We start from the raw sequence: 22,597 nt of genomic DNA on the forward strand, positions 1-22,597 counted from the left end.
GCGCAGTCCCTGGCTGGCAGGGTGATTTTTAGGTTAATTCTTAGGTCTTACCACCAGTCGCGTATCTCCGAGCTGCCTGTATTGTCAAGGTCACTCAGTTTGCTGTCAGACCTCAGCTCCATAGGTCTCCTTTTTTTTGGTATTTTCATGCAAATTCTTCTGCTAGTTGGGGTTTAGTCCAATTCTGCATCCTTTCCTTCAAGGCTAAGGGGTCCAAGATTATCTTCTGTGTCTGTGTTAATTGGTTTCCCTTTTCTTTGTTGAAGAGGGTCTGTGCAATCCTTCTTCCTAGTCCGCTATCTTGCCCTTCACATGTTTTGAGCATATACCTAGGATTGATATTGCTGGGACATATGGTAGTTTTGTGTTTAACTTTTTGATAAAATGCCAACTGTTTTCCACAGGGGCTGTGCCATTTTGGATTTCCATCTGCAGTGGATGAGGGTTGCAATTTCTCTGTCAATATCTGTTACGTTTTTTGATAAAAACCATTCTAGTGGGGTGAGATGCCACCTTACTGTGGTTCTTATTTGCATTTCCCTAATAGCTAATGAAGAACTCTGGTAGCATAATGCCTAAGGCACTTGACTGCTAACCAGAAGGCTGGCAGTTCAAACCCACCAGCCACTCCTTGGAAGGAAGGTTGGGCAATCTACTTCCATAGTGATGCTGCCTCAGAAACTGAAGGAGGGGTCGCTATGAGTTGGGGTGACTCAACAGCACATAAATATGCTTGTTGGCCATTTGAATATCCTCCTATTGAAATATCTATTTAAGTCCTTTACACATTTTTTATTTGGGTTGTTAGTCTTTTTTGTTGTTAACATGTCTATTTTATTTGGGACAACGAGGGAAGTAATTGAGAGCTCTGGTAGCATAGTTCCTAAGGCACTTGACTGCTAACCTGAAGTCTGGTGGTCCAAACCCACCAGCCACTCCTCAGAAGGAAGTTTGGGCAATCTACTTCCATAGTGATATCGCCTCGGAAACCCAAGGAGGTATTGCTATGGGTTGGGTCCTACTTGACGGCACATAACAACAACAGGGAAGTAATTATGCCGTTAATTCAAAGAGAGATAAAAGGGGGAAGCAATCCTATGAATAGTAAAGAAGTGCATTGGGAGATGATGGAAGTATGGACATACTGGATTGAGATACATGTGAGTTAACCAAATAGATGAGTTTGAAACTCAGGAAAGGAACACAATCAATTCCTAGGTTATGAAGATCCAACTTACAGCTCCTACTTGCTTTTTAAACTGATTCTGTCATGACTGACAAAGCAAAATGGGGACAGACCCAATGTTTTACAATTAAGCCGGGTATCTGAGAAAAATTATGGGTCAATGCCTTGGAACAGGAGACTCAGAAGAGGTGTAGTGAGTCCTTTAAGGAGCCTAATGCATGAGATTAAATTATTAGCAGGACAGTGGAAGAGTGATACATATTCAAATTGGTGTGGTCAAACCATGTTTGAGCAGGGGGCCACCATTTTTGAGTGGGGCAGCACTCCCTTGAATTGTGCTTACAATCTGAGGGCAAGAATTTGGTTTTTATGAAACACATATGCTGCCCTTCTTCTGTTAAGGGGGAAAATAAGTTTCTAGCAAGGCTGTGATCTGTATTATTTTTCCCATTCTAGTTCACTATGTTGTTGTTGTTGTTATGTGCCGTCGAGTCAGCCCCGACTCATAGCGACCCCTCCTTGGGTTTCCAAGGCAGTATCACTACGGAAGTAGGATTGCCCAACCTTCCTTCCGAGGAGTGGCTGGTGGGTTTGAACTGCCAGCCGTCTGGTTAGCAGGCAAGTGCTTTAGCCACTATGCTACCAGAGCTCCTACTTCACTATAAGTTTTAAAAATTCGAGTCTGTTCCAGTGATACTTCCTTGGCCATGACTGAACCAGGCAGAACCAGTTAAAATCCTTGACAAATTCTTAAAGACACAGTTAGGAAGGGTTCCTGTTCATAACCTGGGGACTGCCTGTATAGGCTAAGGTGTAGTCCTGTGAGTCAACAGCATGTAGGTAGTAGCTAAAACCTTCCCAGTAAACGACATCACTTGGAGAGATTGTTAACAAAGAGAGCAATAATGAGTTAATAATGGAACTTTCTGGTGGCATAGTGCCTAAGGTATTTGACTACTAACCAGAAAGCTGGCCATTCAAACCCACCAGCCACTCCTCAGGAGGAAGGTTGGAGTGAAACTCTGGGAAACATCAATCTTTAAAGATATGAACAATGTAGAAAAGGCAGCAAAAAATGCTGAGAAGTATGTATGTCAACCAGAGAAACTTAGGTCATGTTATGGCTGGCAGCAGAGAAAACTTCAAGAGATTGTGCAGCATCAAGAGCACTATACTGAGCAGAAATGTTTATAAAATGAGGATTTACAAGTGGTCTTTAGGTTTGGCAATATGGTGGTTACTGATATCTTTTGCGATGTAAGGGCAGGAGATATATTACTTTGATGTATCAAGTGTGAGGAAGTTAAAAAAAAAAAGTACATACTGACTACTCACATTCAAGAAAACTGATTTGAACAAATCATGAAATGATGTTAACAACCGGAGGATTTGTCTTTAAACAACTGATGGGCATCTCTGAGATGAGAGAAAGGAAATAAGGATGTATATATCTTCAATAATAGGCAGAGATAACCCATTACCCATTCATCCTTCTTTAATAGGCATGGTTTTAATAATTCTGAAACAGATAATTCCCTCTTTCTAATAAGATCATCATCTTTTTTTTTTTTTTTCCTAACGTGAGCTTCAATTTATGCCTCAAGAGTAAATCTCTACAAATTCTATAGAGTTAGTTATGCTCTCCTCTATGTTTCGTGCTTCCATAATATTTTGTTCATTCCTCACCTATCGTATTTGGTACACTGTACTGTTACATGTTTACATGCTTTTGCTCCCACTAGAATATAACTTTCTTAGAAGCTTATAGTTTTTTTTTACTAGTTTTTACATTTCCAGTCCCTATTAAAGTATCTGGTGTAAAGTAAGACCTTAATTTGTTAAATTAATTAATCTACACTTTAAAATCTGAAGGGCATCTCTGATTATGCCTAAAATTAAACTACTAATCTTTATTAAAGAATGTATTTATTTCTCCAGTCTAAAACAACAACAACGAAAAAATATTGGCAGCTTTTATTTAATAACTTCCACATCCAGTTCATCTCTGTCTAGTAATTATACCCAAAAGTACAGTTCAAATCTCCCAATGCTGTTTAGTTCAAAATATCAGGAACTCTTGCCTGCAGAAACCACCTGTCTCCCTGCTTTCCATTCTCCCTCACAGCTGCCAGATTATCAAAATATACCTCCATTCATGTCTTTCTTCTGGTAAAATCATTGCAGTTGTTTCTTATTGCACTTACAATAAAACAACAGCAACAGAAAATCCTTAACATGTTCTAGAGTGCAATGTACACTTTAACCCTGCTACCATTCTGTCCCTCCGACACCACTTTCCCCTTTGCTTACCATGATCTGACCATATACAGACCTTCACACATGCTTTTCCTATGGTAAAAAAAAAAAAAAAAAAAATGCCTTTTTTACTATTCTTTGCTAGCTATTTCTACTTATCCTACAGATCTCAGCTAATTTTTATTTCATCACAGAGCTCTTTTCTAATAACAAATTTAAATTATGTCTTCCCTAATATTATTATTATTATTTTAACTCTTGGTCTTTTTCTTCATATTCCTTAATGCAATTTGTCATTGTGTGTGTGTATATATATACATATATACATGTACACACATTTATTTATGTTAAAGAAAGAGAAGACCATGACCATTAGGAGCAGCACTGTCTTATAAAATATGGAACAACAATGTTATATTAATTCACAAGATGCTTAGCCATGCAAGACAGTTGGATTGATAGTTTTTCATTTTAACAATAATCCAGGTTGAAAGTTAGGAAAAATATTAAAAAAAAAAATAATAGAAAGGAAAAGACTGATTATACTGCTACTGACCCCCTCCCCCAAAAAATCTTTTTTCCCCCATCCTGGCATTTTTACTGTGTGTGTATGCGTTGTAGTTTATCTGTTGGACAAAAATTATTGAAGGCTTTGTTTCAGCATTGAGTTGGCTCTGGGGAGACCAGAGTGAATGAGAACATCAGAAAACTCATTGTCTAGTGGTGAAAATAGGACACAGGCTATCACAAGGCACTTGGGTTACATACATAATTCATATCTGTTGTTTTTAAGAAAAGTAATGTTTTCTGAATGAATGCCAACCACTAAACACAAAGTCCTATGTCAGTTGGTGTCAAAAGTCTCCAGAATCAGAAGATTTGATTTCAAGGACAAGATTTTTGGAATAAGCTAATAGAACTATGGGAGCTCTGGTAACATAGTGCCTAAGGCACTTGACTGCTAACCAGAAGGCTGGCGGTTCAAACCCACCAGCCACTCCTTGGAAGGAAGGTGGGCAATCTACTTCTGTAGTGATACCGTCTCAGAAACCGAAGGGAGGGGTCGCTATGAGTCAGGGCCGACTTGAGGGCACATAACAACAACAATAGAACTACAATGGAAATCATTACAGGTAGCATAGTGGCTAAGACACTTGCCTGCTAACCAGACGGCTGGCGGTTCAAACCCACCAGCCACTCCTCGGAAGGAAGGTTGGGCAATCCTACTTCCGTAGTGATACTGCCTCGGAAACCCAAGGAGGGGTCGCTATGAGTCGGGGCCGACTCGACGGCACATAACAACAACAACAACAATAGTCTAAAAGAGTTTTCTGCTAGATTCATGTGAATTAGCCTGTCTGGTATAAAACCACTAGAACATCTGCCATATTACATGTTGCTTATAGTTGCTTACATGTTGCTCCCATTGCCTGAAATCTTTTTGAAATGTTTTTTTCTTTTTCCTTCTCCTTGCAAATTTAGCCTGAAGGCTCCCCTTAACATGCTCTCATGTCTATAAACCTATGTTCTCTTATTAACCTCTCTCATTAAATAACCTCTCTCATTAAACCATGAATTCCTCTAAGGTAAAAGTAATATCTTTATTGATATGTCTTTAGTTGAGAGGTAAGAAAACAGGCACCTACTATGTATTTAATACATGTTTATTGAAGAAAGTTGGGAGGGAGGATGTAAGCAGTATTTTGTTTGGTATTGTAAAAATTAAAAATGGCTATGAAATATAGTTTACAGAACACAATGACGTACATATGCCTTAACATCTTTTGGACAACAACAACCATACACACACACACACACAAGATCTTGTCCTGTTTGTCCTGTGCCAAAATTACTTGAAAACTCTTAGTAGTTGGAGGCTCCTGGTTTAAATTTTGGAAAAGCACTTGAGATCATATTCTACTCAATTCTGTGCTACCTTTTTTGCTCATATATATGTCATGACATATACACACTTGGATGGGCTGAGAGATTGTGATCTAGTTTGGGTTTGTGTAGTGTATAGACATCTTTTGCCCTGAGATCTAAATACTTTCACAAATAGCTCAGAATTGGAAAAGAGTCTTTTTCCTAAGGGAATTCTTGCTCACATAAATAGGAGCAGCCAAATGAAAAATACTAGGAGATGTGACCTGCTCTCCCAATGCTGTGTCTTTTGTTAGTTTCTTTTTGAGGGATAAGTATATGATGACATTGTGATACATGTACCTGTAAGGTCATCAGTGGGCCAGGACCCCAGCTGGCACGCCTTGCAGGTATACTCATCAAAGACATACTCATTCTCTTTACAAGGTGTACAGGTCCAGCAACAGCTGACTTCTCCCTTCCGGATCACCTGAGGCAAACATTCAAAATATTAATTATTATTTTGTCTCCATAGGAAAAAAAAATACAGACATTTCTTATTCAAATGTACTGGTTCACAATGCAGAAAATACATTAGTTCAAATATTATCGGTAAGAGGATCAAGAGTTAAATGCAGATCTTTAGATAATTAGCTTGGGGATGTTGTTATGTGTCTTTTAGTCAATTCCAACTCTTAGCGACTCTGTAAGACAGACTAGAACTGCCCCGTAGGATTTCTAAGCCTGTATTCTTTATGGGAGCCAATTGCCAAGGCTCTTCTCCTGCAGAGCCACTGGGTGGGTTCTGGGTTCAAAATTTTTGGTTAGCAGAGAAGTTCCTTAGCTTGGGATATCCTTATTTCATTAAGTATCTGTGTTTGTGCTCATATACACACAAACATACATTTGCATTTATGTGCAAGGTAAGAACGTTTGATTTTTGGAGTAAGAATGCTGGACTTTTGGAGTTACCTTGGCTTCTCTCTACTAGTTGAAAAACTGTGAACAAAAAAATATTGCATCTTTCTTAATGTTCAAAAATCTGTCCACTTCTGAGGAGTGACTGGTGGGTTTGAACCACCAGCCTTCTGGTTAGCAGTCAAATGCCTTAGGCAGTATGCCACCAGAATTCCCAAAATTTAGAATCTAGAAATTTATATTTATATTGGGCATATTGGAAATTTATATTGGGTTGAAATAATTTGTGATCAAAAAGATAAAAAAAGATAAAGGTTTTTCTGGAGATTCTCTCCTGGTCCTTGTCTCTACCAACAATCTGGTTAAACAGTTCAGCCTATTCCTTCCTATTTTAGCAGCTTTGTTTTCCTGGGGATGAAGGTGGATAAGGTCATTGAGACACTTATACACCTCTTCATCTGTTTTTTTTTTTTTAAAGCAATGGAAAATAATTGAAATGATTTAACAGTTGAAAGAGTTCTAGATGTTATGCTTCAGAAATAAATACGTCTTTTTTTTCTCTACTACTGGAGCATGAATAGCCTCTGTGGAATAGAGAGAGTATTCATTAAACTTTGTTAAAAATAATTAAAACTGTAATTAATAACCAGCAATATGCAGACACAGAAATGATTACACTTGCTTTGTATCTGACTCTATTAATGACCTTTGATAATATAGTCGAATTCAAGTATAAGCTAGCACCTCTTTCTTATATTTGTACTACCCTCCTTGAGCTGGCTCTTAAATCTGCAAAAGTACAAGTAGAGAATATCTCTCTAAAACTGGTCATTAGACCTACTGGCATCATGTCTAAGGCATTTGACTGCTAACCAGAAGGCTGGTGGTTCAAACCCATCAGCCACTCCTCAGAAGGCTGGGCAATCTACTTCTGTAGTGATACTGCCTCAGAAACCCAAGGAAGGGTCACTATAAGTTTGGTTTTTTTGGAAAGGAGCTCTGATGACATAATGGGTAAGGCATTTGGCTGCTAACCAGAAAGTCAGCTGTTCAAACTTGCCAGCTCTTCCTTGGAAGTAAGATGAGGCACTCTACTTCTATAAAGATTTACAGCCTTGGGAATGCAATGCAGGGTGGTGGAGTTGCTATGAGTCAGAATCAACTCAATGGTGGTGGGTTTGGTAATCTAGCTAAAGCACTCTTCATAACAATACTATTTACCATTTGTTGCTGTTCACTATCAACTGGATTCTAAGTCATAGCAACCCTATAGGACAGAGTAGAACTGACTTATAGGCTTTCCTAGGCTGTAATCTTGATCAGAATCAACTTGACGGCCATGAATTTGGTTTTTGGTTTGGTATGAGGTAGCTGGTTTATTTCTTAGGAATACACAGGTGTAGTGTGATCACACATATTTAAGGATAAATGAGGGATCAGACTATGTCTGTTGGACTTCAAGGTTGCCTATTGACCCTTATCGGTATATGGGTACCGATTGTTTAAAGATAAAACAATAAAACCAAACTCCTTGCCATCCAGTCGGATGGATCTGACCCATACTGACCCCTCCTTGGGTTTCTGAGATTGGGTCCATTATATTTAAGTAGATGGGATGCCTTGAATTGTATGCACCAATCCCCAGTTTCTTGTAATGGGTTTTAGAGGCAGGATCTCTATGGAAATATATTATCCAACCTTCCTTCCGAGGAGTAGCTGGTGGGTTTAAACTGCCAGCCTTCTGGTTAAAAGTCAAATGCCTTAGGCACTATGCCACCAGAGCTCCTAATTATACCTTGTTGTTGTTGTTGTTATTTGCCGTCGAGTCGGCCCCGACTCATAGCGACCCCTCCTTGGGTTTCCGAGGCAGTATCACTACGGAAGTAGGATTGCCCAACCTTCCTTCCGAGGAGTGGCTGGTGGGTTTGAACCGCCAGCCTTCTGGTTAGCAGTCAAGTGCCTTAGCCACTATGCTACCAGAGCTCCCCCTAATTATACCTACCTTATAGGGTTTCACGAGGACTAAATATCACAGCAATATCACAGCAATTTGTAAGCTAAGAACATTCTAGAGATAATACCTAGTTTTGTAAGTAACCAAAGAGACAAATTATGAATTAAAATTTCAGGATTATTTCAGCCATACCAACTTGGACAATTATTGAAATGATATATATTTTAAATATTGATTGGCTCTTTTTCCAGGACCTTTGGGTCTAGAATCTAGAGATATGGAATCTAGAGATATGCTGGCTTCCTAGGGTTCAATTTGCAATGGTTTATGAATCTGTCTTTACCAAAATAGGTTCATGCCCTTTTCCAAGGATAATTCCAATATTATAGTCTCTTTTTGAATCGATAGTGACAACTTAATATGTCCTCTTCTGATCATTCAGAACTGATTTGTTTAACTTTTTTTTTCTTCCTTGTTCTGTTTCACATTTGTGTTGAATACAAGAGGTGGTGACAATTGTTTTTCATAGTAAGTTTTTTTTAAAATCACTTGGCAGTTGTGCTTTCTTTCTGAATAACAACATAGAAAACATTTTTAACATTTTCTTGGACATAAATTGTGAGATAACATTGATTAAGGTTGTTACTGAGCAACTTTATACCTTATTAATAAGAAAATTATAAGAAAATTCAGTCAATTGGGTTTTAAAATGAAAATTTGGGATTACTTAGCCACTAATAAAACTATGAAAACTATGATATGATAAAAACCAAAAACAAACTCACTGCCCTCAGAGTCATTTCTGACTCATTGGGTTTTCAAGGCTGTAAATCTTTACAGATGTAGATAGGTAGATAGCTCCATCTTCCTTCTGTGGAGTAGCTGGTAGGTTTGAAGTGCCAACATTTTGGTTAGCAGTCAAGTGCCTTATGCACTACAACCCCTAAGATACAGAGAATGAAATTTTTCCACTGAATAAGTTATTCCTAGTAGAATGAGGTATAAAAATATACATAAAGAAATCACTTAAATTGGCCATTTGGTATACTGAAGTGACAAGTTCAAACTGTGTAACAGTGAAGGGTCAAAACAAATGACTTCCAATGTGGTAATTTACACAGTGTAATCTTTCTATAGGAAACTACTAGAAATTCTGACAATCAATATTGTTGTATTCTTGGTCTATAGAAGACTTCACATGAAAATTTTAGCTGCAAGATGGTTTGCCAAGGTGCAGAACTTCTTTGTCATGGCATACCAAGGGCCATATATCAAATAGCTTTTTGGACCAGTCTCTATTCTAACTCAACTATTGAACTCTGCCATTATAGCAACAAAAGAGCTTGGCTGTGTTCTAACTCTCTTTACAAAAATAGGCAGCAGGTTGGGATTGGCTCATGGCCTGTAGCTTGCCAATATTTGCTAATACTATGACAAGACTCTTACACGGTCTATTAACTATTAGAATTAACAACCTGTGATATGCAGATGACACAACCTTGCTTGCTGAACTGAAAATGAAGACTTGAAGCCCTTACTGATGAAGATCCAAAACTACAGTCTTCAGTATGGATTATACTTCAACAACAACAAAAAAAATTCCTCACAACTAGACCAATAAGCAACATCTTAATAAATATCTTAATAAATGAAAAGATTGAAGTTGTCAACGATTTTGTTTCACAGAATGCAGCAGGCTAGAAATCAAACAACATACTGCATTGGGCAAATCTGTGGCAAAAGACTTCTGTAACATGTTGGAAAGCCAAGATAATACTTGAGGACTAAGGTACGTACACCTGAATCAAGTCATGGTATTTTCAATCACCTCATATGGATGTTGAAGTTGGACAATGAATAAGGAAGACCAAAGAGGAATCAATGCCTTTGAATTATGGTGTTGGCAAAGAATATCAAATATATCATGGGCTTCCAGAAATAATGTGGAAGAAGTTAGCCAGAATGCACCTTAGAAATAAGAATGACAAGGCTTTGTCTCACATACATACTTTGGACATGTTATCAGGAGGCACTTCTCTCTGGAGAAGGACATGATGCTGGGTAAAATAGAGGGTCAGTGAAAAAGATGACAACCCTCAAGGAGATGGTTAGACACAGTGGATGCAACAATGGGCTCACACATAGCAATGATTGTGAGGATGGCACAGGACCAGGCAGTGTTTTGTTCTGTTATATACAGGGTTGCTATGAATCATAACTGACTTGATGGCACCTCACAACAACAATAACCTATGAAACCTTTTATCAGATTTATCTTTCTCTACCTTGTCTTCTCCCTTTTGGTTTATGGTTTTCAAATCTTTAGAACTACTCCTTAAGGGAATTACTTTTAGTACTGAAATATTAATGTACCTTAAAGTGAATATGAGCTTGATAAAAAATTAAGGCCAACTGCTCCACCTATATACAATGCATGGAATGTAGTACCCCAGTAATTATCTTGGAGTAAATGTCATTTTGATCTCTCTTCTTTTTCCTCTAGAGCATCGTACTCCAGTAGCTATTTTCCCATTTTTAGTATATCGTCATTCATTTCAGCTTTTTTACTTTCTCTAAGTGGGGCCAGATTTTTCTTAGCTTTAAAGTGTTTTACCTGCTTTGTACCACAGACTTCTCAATTTCAACTATGTTCAGTTCAGCAGGTACTGCTTCCAGAAGGCTCTGGATGAAGGGCTAACCCCTGAATTTCATGTCTTTCCTGACCACCATCCTATGTAACTGTGGGCTCTCTCTCCATCCCTGTTTCTGCTTTGCTTCTACATTCTTTTCTGGTTTTACACTTTAAAAGATGATTTTCTCCAAGGTCTATTCTCACTCCACATTATTTTCTCTTTGTACTTTCAAGTTCTATAATTTTGTCAACTTTAGTAGCTTCAACTTTAGCTCTATAAAATGATTTCCTAATATAAAATTATTTCCTAATTGTGTATCTTCAGCCTTATTTCTCATTGTTTTCCATATCTAGCTAGATATCTGAAAGCCAACATACCCTCAAACTAAGCCAAGTCCAAGTCCTTTACCATTTTTTTTTCCTACTCTTTAAAATGACCTTCCATTTCCTAAACCTTGGAATTGTAGTTGATTATCTTGGACCTTTTTCTCTTCTCCAGTCATACATCCAATCAGTACCTGGGACTCACTGAGTCTACCTCTACAATGTTTCTCCCAAATATCTCATATCTCCCTTGTCCACTATCTCCACTATCCATTCTCACTGTTTCTTCCCAAATTCAGAGCCCTTGTTAACCACTATCAGAGTGTCCTTCTAACTGGTCTCTTCCTTCTTATTCATGTTTCACAAAACTACCATTAATCTTCACTGACAACAGCCTAGCTGTTAACATCTTGGTCAAAATGATGGTGGTGTTGATGTTGATAATAATTTTACCTTATTTAGCATGACATTCAAAACTCTTCACAAATCTGGCTTCAACTTATCATTTATCATTTTACCTTTCTCTTTTATACTTTTATAATAACCATTTAGAGGCATGCACCCTAGATTGTTCACTATGACTTCAAGTCTTTAATAGACCACTTTTATACCTCCTATCACTGATCTTTTCCCCACATCTAAAATCCTACCCATTCTTCCTAGTCCAATTACTCACATTTAATTCAAAAGAAATCTCTCACTTGCTTTTGTTTGAAATTCCATGTGATTTTTTTTTCCTTAATGAAACCCTCACATTTTGGGTGATGCTGCTTACCTGTGCCATGACCTTTTTCTTCCTCTAGACTGTAAACCTGCTGGGTGTCTTTGATAAATATTTGCTGAATTAATTAGAAACGAATATGCCTTCCAATTGTAAACTATTATTCCAGGAAATAATATCTTTAAAAACTCATATGATTAGATAGAGTGTAGGAAAATGTGATCTACCAGTTACTTCAATCAATCCAAATACTAAGATTATTAATACTAAGAATTTTGTGGGTTGCACTCTAGACAGCATGAAGAATTAATGAGAAGAGAGCAAATAAAAATATAATTTAAGATCTAAAACAAGTATCCTAACACTTTAAAAATAGTCAATTCAAGTTTTGAATTTAAAACAAAATTAAAGAAACAGGACTTCACTTTACCTTTATCTGGCCTTTTTCACATGGCTCACTGCACACAGATCTGATAATGTTGCTTTTCTTGGACCATACCTCATCATCATCCATTTTTAATTCTCCATTGTCCCAGCTTCCAACATTGATGTAATCAAAATAATCTTTTCCCATTTCCTTGAAATTCATGATTTCATACCTTAAGAACAAGAATATAATAAAGATTCAGCTAAGGAAATAAATGTTCAGTTATGAGAGAGCAATGGATTTTGCTTTCAAAAACCTATCCACTGTCATATTAGTGCCACTGGAATTTTCCATGACAGTCCACCAGTTAGAAAAACAAAAAAACATCTGTCTGTTTCACTTTTTCTTCAGAGATCATTTTTTACTTTCAAGTTTACACCTGAAATAGAAAATAATCCCATGTGAGAAGGTGACTTGACCTCAGCAGGTTGAAAGACAGCTTTGAAATAATTCAAGAGGTTTAAACAAGTACTAGTGTTAGGCTTCTAAAAAAGAAGGTCTTTTGTCTTCACCTAATTTGGTAAATCTTTTGATTTTTGGTAAATCTTTTGATTTCACTTTTGGGGAATGTAGGGGGTAATTTGGATAGAACCTGATATTTACCTTTCTTATATAATCTTTATTAATGTCTACTTTAATTGTATAAACAAAATTTCAGGAATGACATTTAAAGTACCTTACACAATGTGAAAATGCTGAATGACACTAGTACCTAATGAGTTCTTAGACTATATTAGCTATTATTTATTTTTTTGTGATATGGATATATTAACAAAATATGTCATTTCAACATTGTTTTACTTGTACAATTCAGTGACATTAATGACATTCATCATGCTTTCCATTCTCAAATTTCCCATCAGCCTTAACCGAAACTCAGTGCCCCCTAGGCAAAGATTTCCCTTTTTCTCTCCCCCTCATGCCTAGATGTTGCTGTTAGTTGCCATCTAGTCAGGGGAAGCCAAGTGTGCAGAGCAGGACTGCTCCATGGGGTTTGAGTTTCAAGGCTGTGACCACTCTCCCTCTCACCTTTGGCAACCACTAATAAACTCTGGTCTACATACTTTTGCTTATTTCAGATATCTCATACAGTGGGACATATAATAGTTGTCCTTTTTCGTCTGACTTATTTCACTGAGCATAATATTTTCAAATTTCATCCATGTTGTAGCATATAGCAGAACTTAGGAGAACTTCAATTTTTTTTATATGGTTGAGTATTTCCTTATATGTATATAATATGTGTATGCCATGTTATAGATATTTATTCATCTGTTAATGGACACTTAGGTTGCTTCTACCTATTGCCTATTATGAATAGTGCTGCAATGAGTGTTGGTTTATAAGTATCTGTTTGCATTTCTGCTTTCAATTATTTTGGGTATATACCCAAGAGTGGAAGTGTTGGATCATATGGGAATTCTGCATTTAACTTTTTGGGGAACCACCAAACTATTTTCTATAGCAGCTGTACCATTTTATAATTCCACCAGTAATACCAATACTTTTTGTTTTCAGTTTTTATGATCCTAGCCCTTCCACCAAACCAGTTGCCATTGAGTCAATTCCAACACACCCCAAGTGCGTCAGAGTAAAGCACACCTGGGTGGACTTGAAACTCCTTTCCATTAGCAGCCTGGCACCTTAACAATTGGTGCTCCATAGCTATTCCAGTGGGGATGAAATGGTTTGTTGTTGTGGTTTTGATTGGCATTTCCTTTATGACAAACGCACTTGTTGGCCATTTGTGTATCTTCTGTGATGGAATTCCAATTCTGTTCCTTTGCCCATTTTTTCATTTTATTGGATCGCCTGTCTTTTTGTTGCTAAATTGAAGGAGTACTTATGTACTGTGTATTTTAAATCCTTATTTGATATATAATGAGCCCTGGTAGTGCAATGAATCTATCTATCTGTTTTAACTCATTCTTAAATTGAAAGGATTATCTACAGTCCATTATTTGTAGTCAGCTACTAATAATTTTGAGTAACTGTCTAAATTCTACTTCTAAATCAAAAGTATATAAGATACAAAGTCAGTCTATAGGATACAAAGTTGAGTCCTATACTTTTTCACTGTCATAGTTATCCCACAGATAACTATGAGTTGAGATATTAGCACACAGAGCACTGATATAAAAAGAATGCATATATTATTGTCATTGGTACTTCCAAAATTGCTTCTAAGTGTTCAAAAGGCAACTTCCTATTGTGAGTAAATGACCTCCAAACATTCTAACAGGGAGAAAGACTGTGTTAGATTGCTGTTGATTTGAGAACTAATAATGAAACCCTTTTATAGTAGATATGTAGAACCATGTTAAATGTAAGCTACACATGTTTCTTATTCTATTAGTAATTGATCTTGGACACATGTCTTCCTTTTTCTGGAAAAGACACATGTCTTCCTTTTTCTGGAAAATTAGGAGGTTAAAACGCATAATTTCTATGGTTTTTTTTATGGCCAGAGTCATATCATATGGAAACCTGATTAGGTATCTGCAAATCCCTAGAGAACTAGTCTCTCTTTCTATTTACTCCATCTGTTTCTGGTCCTCTTTTTCTGCCTTCTTTTTGTTTAATTATTTCTATATTAACTTTTCAGTTATCTATGACACTTAGAATCTTCCTTATGCCATTGTTACCAAATATAAACCACCACAATATAATGCTATTATTTGATTTTAAGTTGTGTTCAATCTTATATTGTCTCTTATTATAAATCTCAGACAGCAGCCAGACCTCTTAAAGTTCCTAATGCAAGTTCTACAACATATTTTGGCAAACTTTTTCTGTAAAGGGGCAGACAGCAAATATTTTAAGTTTTGTGAGGTGGTCTGTTGCAATCCCTCGATTCTGCCTTTGCAGTGTAAAAGCAGACATGCCAGTTGCCATTGAGTGGACTCTGATTCAAGGTGACCCCACATGTGTCAGAGTAGAACTGTGCTCCATAGAAATAGCCATAGATAAGCAAGAGTGTTCCTTTTTCTCCAATGAAACTGTATTTACAAAAACAAGAAGGTGGCTAGATTTTACTTGCAGACCACAGTTTTCCCCATGTATAATTTGAAATCCTTGTTGTTGTTATGTGCCGTGGAACTCGACCCAACTCATAGCAACCCCTCCTTGGGTTTCCAAGGCAGTTATCACTACGGAAGTAGATTGCCCAACTTGCCCAACCTTCCTTCCAAGGAGTGGCTGGTGGGTTTGAACCGCCAGCCTTCTGGTTAGCAGTCAAGTGCTTTAGGCACTAAGCTACCAGAGCTCTGAAAACCACAAGTTTTTCCTAACATTCCTGCAGCAAAGCATGACCCAAACTGTCATGATGCTACATATAGTCTATTTATGATGGTGTGAATATTCATATTATTAATATGCTTTGCTGCAGAAATATTAATGTTTAAGGAATGTTGCATCATACACTGTTGGGTGCATTATATGAACTCTGTATCTTTTCCTAAAGTCATACTGAATTCTATAACTCACCTAGCACCAAGGGTTTCATGTAATTAGATGTGGGATTTAAAAAGGATCTTCCTGTTAGGAATCAGAATCTCTAATAACCCAGGCTCCTCTAATTCCTTGCCCGGTAAGCAGTAAATTTTACTTCCTGGAAATAACAACATACTGTCCACAAATACATTTCAGTAGTGGCTTTTTTGTTTTGATCCTGGTTGATGATTAATTGGCATGCTGTTGTATAAAGTTAGACATTGACTAGACTGGGACATAACCTTTAAAAGCTTCACTTCTTTCATCTAAAAATTATCACAAAATTTATTTGTGGGTGAATGTGATGCCCACTCTTATCAGAAATTGTTTGCAAAATATTCTATATAATGTTCCAGAGGGAAAAATCTGTAAATTTCACCTAAGTCTTAAAATAAATCATGTTTCAATTTAAAATAAATCATGTTTCAATAAAAGATTAAAAACCAGTATCGTTAAAGTACTCCAACATATTTGGGAGATCATGTTTAAGACAGTGATAGTCTACATGATCCTTTAAGGTTCTCCATTGGAGAAGAACAGAGCCATGTGAGATGCTTCTTAACTACCTCAGTTGTTTGGCTATGGAACTTGGGGTAGATGACATTAAAACTCTTTGAAGCTTTGAAGTTGTGGAGCTGCAATCATTAAAGCCAGTTTCAAGTTGATTTCAGCACTTAAGAGATTCATGAAAAGATAATAATAAACCCATATGTAGGTATCAGCACCTATGTAGGTATCAGCACCTAGATCTTATCCTGAACCTAAAAAGTGAGTGCATCATCAACCTCTCCTGGGAAGCCTTACAACAAACCTGATGTTTTCTTTGGCCCTGAAAAAGAAATTGGCTTAGCTTGGCAAATAGTCGGACTGTATCAAGAGTTTTCTGTCGTCTAGAGTCAAGCAGGTATCCAGCTCTTATCTTGGCTGTAAGACCAGAAAATAGCTGATGCTTACATGTCCAGCACATAAGTGGTAGAAATTGTATCTGGAACTAACTCTGACTTACCTCACGAATACAGAAGCTCCCTAAATCAAAATCATGAATAGGCTGTGTGGGCACTTGAAATGTGAGTTGTGGAAAAAATGTGAGTTGTGGAGAGAGAGACCCATGAGCTCTACTCTTGGCAGGGTCAACTGGAAACAGTGTACATACACCCTCTCCAACCAGTACAGTCCAGCTGAAGAATGACAGTTGTTAAACATAAGCTGTGCTTGGATAGTACTTGGGTTTTTACAATGGGAGCCAGAGGACTCTAATTTCTCTGATATGATGTGAAGTGAGACTAGCCCTGCTAAAACTCAGTATGACCTTTCAGTGACATTATCCTCATTGGACTACAAGTCCTATCTGTAGAATCATGCAGGAATTATGAATATTGTTAAGTTTCTAGGTATCTAGTGACTTCCCTGAAAGTTGACTTATAATTATTAGTAAGTCCATTTTTCTTAGGCTCTTCTCTATATATAATGAAAGGTGAAATTTCAGAGAAAAGGGCAATTTAGTCCTCAAAAAAGAGAGAGAGTGTTCCAGCTGGAGGATAATAAAATAAATTATGATTTATAACTCACTGTAGGTAGAATAAACAATATATAAGTACCTCAATCCTATTTCTGGATTAAGAACAGTTCTATGACCCACAGAGAAAACAGAATACAAGGAATAACTTGAAAAATATGTATGGAAAAAACACTAAGCTGGCTTTTGTTTATCCATGATAATATGTGGTTCATGTCTCTAAGTTTAGGTCCCTGAAATGTGGCCGTGATTCCCAGACAACATTTTGGTTATTAGCAACAATACTTTCTCTTGTCCTAAGAAATTGAGTCTTCCTTTTCTGGTTTTGCTCACCTTACACAGCTAGAGTGCCTAGGTAATCACAAGGATAGAAACATGTCCCTTAAGATTAAGAGTCGAGTATCGTTCAGGCTATATTGTCTATAGGATAACTGTAACAATACCTTCCTGGAGAGTCTCCGTTCTCATCAAATAGGATCATATCTCCAGACACGCCAGTAAAATTGGTTTTCATCAGGGAGTCCAGCAGTTTCCGCCCATCAATTGGTTTCATTGCATCGCAGAGGCCTGCATAGCCTGGACAGAGGGACATCTGCATGTTGTGGAGGCCATAGGCCATAGAGTAGATTGCATTGATCACAAATCCCATTTTGGAATCTTGAACATGATGTGTTCTCAGAGTCAGAGAACCTGTTGGGAAATAAATTAGCAATTAATGCTGAGATTTAATTTTATTGTAGTTAAACTCATGGACCTGGATAATGAGAGGATACACTGGAATAGGGGCAATTCTCACATAAAATCGTAATATATGCTGTGCCCACATATCTTTTATATCCAGGGTTTTCTCTGTAACTTTGAAGAAAGACCAGAATCCCAAACAGTAGCAAGATTTATAAAACAAACTCACTGCTGTTGAGTCGATTCTGACTCACAGTGATCCCTCCTTGGGTTTCTCAGGCAGTATCTCTATGGAAGTAGATTGTGGAGTTTTCCTTCCGAGGAAATTAATTGCCCTAATGCTCTCCTCTGATAATATACCTCTTTGGTTAATAAATAAAACAGTAAATCCTGTTTTCAAACTATAAAGTCCTCTTAGCTAAGAAAACTAGTCCCTCTAGTATCATCTCAAAGCATAAAAAATACTAGTTAGCAGTTCTAACATATAATTTAACATTTAAATTCCATAAATCATTAATTCAACAAATATTTATTGGTGCTGCATATACAAAGAGCTGTGTTGATAATTTGGAAAACAGATGAAATGGACATGGATTTGCACTTAAGAAACTTGTCTAATAACAGAGATAAATTATATAACACACATAGAGTTAAACTCTACCAAAACCAAACTCACTGCTATCGAGTCGGATCTGACTCATAGTGACCCCTCCTTGGGTTTCCGAGGTGGTATCACTATGGAAGTATTGATACCTTCCTTCCCAGGCGTGGCTGCTGGGTTTGAACCACCAGCCTTCTGGTTAGTAGTGCCTTAGGCACTATGCCACCAGAGCTCCCAGTTAAACTCTATAAAGGCCTAACAGAGGAAGAGATCACTTACAAATATGAACGAAGTATCTCTTATTTCTGACTGCTCAATACATGCTGGGAGTAAGGGGCATAATGTTGAACATTAGGAATCATGAAATAGACATGATTCCTGTTTTTAATTTATTGTCTAGGAGGCAGAAAAGCATTTAAGTAGGCAATTAAAATGTGGTTTGATAGGTGCTAAGGCAGTACTGAATTGAGAGGACACCCAGTCCAGGCTTCAGGAGTCATGGAAGGCTTCCCAGAAGTTTACTAAAGTTTAGCATTATTGCTGAGTATCAGCTGAAAGAGGAGCTCTGGTAGCATAGTGGCTAAAGCACTTGACTGCTAACCAGAAGGCTGGCGGTTCAAACCCACCAGCCACTCCTCGGAAGGAAGGTTGGGCAATCCTACTTCTGTAGTGATACTGCCTCAGACACCCAAGGAGGGGTCGCTATGAGTCGGGGCCGACTTGACGGCACATAACAACAACAACAACATCAGCTGAAAGAAGAGTGGGGGTAAACTGCTAGGAATGCAAAATTGTACAGCTACTTTGGAAGACAGTTTGGCAATTTCCTACAAAGTTAACCAGAATCTTACTATTTGATCTGGGCATTATATCCCTGGTATTTACCTACATGAGTTGAAAGCATATGTTTACAGACAAACATGCACACGAATGTTTAAAACAGTTTCATTTAGAGTTACCAAAAATTGGAAGACAGTGAATGGATGAACAAAGTGTGATACATACATTCAATGGAGAATTGATACAAAAATGAGTTATCAAGCCAGTTAAGTACATAGAGCTTTCTAAGGAGTCATTCTGGAAAAGGCAAAACTATAGAGATAGGGGAAGGATGAATAGGTGAAGAACAGGGCATTTTAAGGGCAGCAAATCTATTCTGCCTGATACTGTAATGGTGGGTACATGACATTATACAACTGTCAAAACCCATATAACTGTGCAACACAAAGGGTGAATTCTAATGTAAATTATGGACTTCAGTTAAAATAATGTATTGAAACTTATTCATCAGTTGTGTAATAACTGTATCAGACCAATGCAAGATGTTAATAATGAAGGAAACTGTGTGCAGGAGCAAGCAGAGGGTATCTGGGTACTCTATAAACCTAAAACTGCTCTAATGAAAGCATATATACATCATTGTTCTGTGCTGTCAGGTTGATTCCTTTTCATTTTGACCCTGTTGGACAGAGTAGACATGCCCTATAAGGTTGAAATTTTTACAGGAACAAATTACCAGGTATTTTTACCAGGTCGTCTCCCCTTCAGAGGGGCTGGTAGGTTGGAACCACCGAACATTTGGTTGGTAGTCAAGAACTTTAACCATTGCTTCACCAGGACTCCATATATAGGGAGTATAGGTAAGAATGTTTCAAGTATTTTGATGGTTCACAGAAGAGAGAGAGCATGGATTGGGAGGTAGAATAATAGTGAGAAATGGGGTGGCATATAGGGATGTAGGACTTTTTAAACCAAATTAAGGCTTCTGTGATTAAAGTGTTTAAGTTAAGAAATGATTAAATTTCTATTTTACAAAGATTGAAGAATGGTTTGAAGGGCTATAGAAATGGAGGCAGGGGATCAGTGAACAGGTGATGCAGTGATCCTAGTGAGAGGTGATAATGTCTTTGCCTGGGGTAGAGGCTGTGGTGTAACAGAGCAGAATCTGATTGAAGAATTGATAGGATTTAGATGTATAGGATAAGTTAGCTACCAAGATAAAAGGAACAGCCGAGGTAAACCAGAGCCTGTCATTTGGGGAAAAAACTTCCTTTAAGAGAGATTTTAAAACAAAACCAAACAAAAATATCTCCAAGGGTAGCATGGTCCTTAATGACTTTTCAAACTGTAGAGGCTTATCATCTCATCACCTTTTAATTGCTGGCCCGAAGACAAACACTTTAAGTTTGCCTGAATAGACAGGAATTCTAGGGAACAGGAATGGTTCATTCTGACATAAATACAAGACTGAGAGCCCTGCTCCCATCTCTGGACTAGACATGGCTCCAAGCGCCTTTCTAACCAAATCTTACAATTTCCTTCTCTACAGAACTCTAGGAGCTCTGGTAGCGTAGTGCCTAAGTCACTTGACTGCTAACCAGAAGTCTGGCGGTTCAAACCCACCAGCCACTCCTCAGCAAGAAGGTTGGGCAATCTATTTCTGTAGTGATTCCGCCTCAGAAACCCAAGGAGGGGTTGCTATGAGTCAGATCTAACTGGACAGCAAATAACAACACCACAAAAACTCTATTCAGACCTCCACATTTCAGTGCCGAAAATTCACTCTTCCAGTTGCTCAAATACATAGGAGACTCTTGATTCCTCTTTTTCCTTTTCTACTGTCGTAACTCTCATTTAGTCTCTGCTCAAAATATAGCCAGAATTAGCCTATTTCATACCAGTCTGCTTCTATTAGTTTTAGGATACATAATTTCCTATTTGAATTACAGCAATAACCTTCTAACTGGTCTCCTTCTTTTTGCCCTTGTTACCACCTAATTTCTACCTACCTTTCTCCCACTCCAGCCTAATTTTAATATAATAGCTAGATTAGTTCTAATAAAATATAAGTCAGATCTTGACACTTATCTGCTCAAACTTTCCAGTGACTCCCTTATTACTGAGAGTAAAAACTAAAGTCCTTAAAAGGGCCTTCAAGGATATAGGGGATCCTTGTGTAGTGCCCTCTCCTAATTTTTCTGATACTTATCTATTAGCCACCATTTAAATGGCTGTGCTCTAGCCACATTGACCCTTCCCCGATTGAACCTCAAATATGCCATACATACTCCTGCCTCCACCTCTGTAATTGCTATTTCTTCTACCCAGAAAGATCTGCCTCCGAGATATGCAGAGTGTCCCCCATTATATCATCATCTCTGTGTGACCTTCTCTGGTCACTCAGTCTAAATTGCAACTCCACCTGCTTCCCACCCACATACATACTCTTATCTCCTTAAATTACTTTTCTATGTACTGCCATCTAACCTACTGTATAAGGCGTTGTTGTAGTGTTGTGGTGTTAACCAAATGGTTAGGCAGCTCAAACCCACTCAACAGGAGGAAGATGAGGCAATCTACTTTGATAGCATTTACAGCCTTGGAAACCCGATGGGGGTTGCTATGAGTCAGAATTGACCTAATGGCAGTGGTTTTAGTTTTTTTGGTTTGTAACATACATTTTATGGACTTTTCGTATTTATAATCTGTCTTATCCTACTAAAATATAGGCTCTAAGAGGGATTATTTTCTGTTTTGTTTACTATTCTTCCCTTATTAATTAGCAGAGTACATGATACATAGTAGGTCCCCCAAAAATATTTGTTAAATGAGTGAAAGAACTATCCCTTCTATTTTCATTTCCCCCTTGAAGACTGCAATAATTATGTTGCTGTTGTTTTTATGTGCCCTCGAGTTGGACCCGACTCATAATGACCCCTCCTTGGGTTTCCGAGGCAGTATCACTATGGAAGTAGATTGCCCCATCTTCCTTCCGAGACACTATGCTACTAGAGCGCCTGCAATACAACTAAAATTATTTTTGGGAGCTTTGGTGGCATAGAGCCTAAGGCATTTGCCTGCTAACCAGAAGGCTGGCAGTTCAAACCCAGCAGCTACTCCTCAGAAGGAAGGTTGGGCAATCTACTTCCATAGAGATACTGCCTCAGAAACCCAAGGAGGGGTCACTATGGGTCAGATCCAACTGGACGACAGTAAGTTTGGTTTTTCAAAGTAGTTTTGTTCTTC

The 22,597-nt window shown here is 37.8% G+C and overlaps 1 protein-coding gene across 1 annotated transcript in view; it reads right to left on the minus strand.

The window, feature by feature from the left end:
* GRM5 (glutamate metabotropic receptor 5) overlaps window positions 1-22,597 on the minus strand; it is a 676,146-nt gene that overhangs the window by 118,780 nt on the left and 534,769 nt on the right. Inside the window, exons 4-6 of the mRNA XM_007956483.2 lie at window positions 17,733-17,979; window positions 12,285-12,453; window positions 5,669-5,795 (exon numbers count right to left, since the gene is read on the minus strand). Of these exons, the coding sequence (XP_007954674.2) occupies window positions 5,669-5,795; window positions 12,285-12,453; window positions 17,733-17,979 (543 nt within the window). The remainder of the gene's footprint in view (window positions 1-5,668; window positions 5,796-12,284; window positions 12,454-17,732; window positions 17,980-22,597) is intronic.

Source organism: Orycteropus afer, unplaced genomic scaffold, assembly GCF_000298275.1.
Source record: "Orycteropus afer afer isolate SDZICR_OR568_19922 unplaced genomic scaffold, OryAfe1.0 scaffold00626, whole genome shotgun sequence".
In the NCBI taxonomy this organism is placed as follows: Eukaryota; Metazoa; Chordata; class Mammalia; order Tubulidentata; family Orycteropodidae; genus Orycteropus; species Orycteropus afer.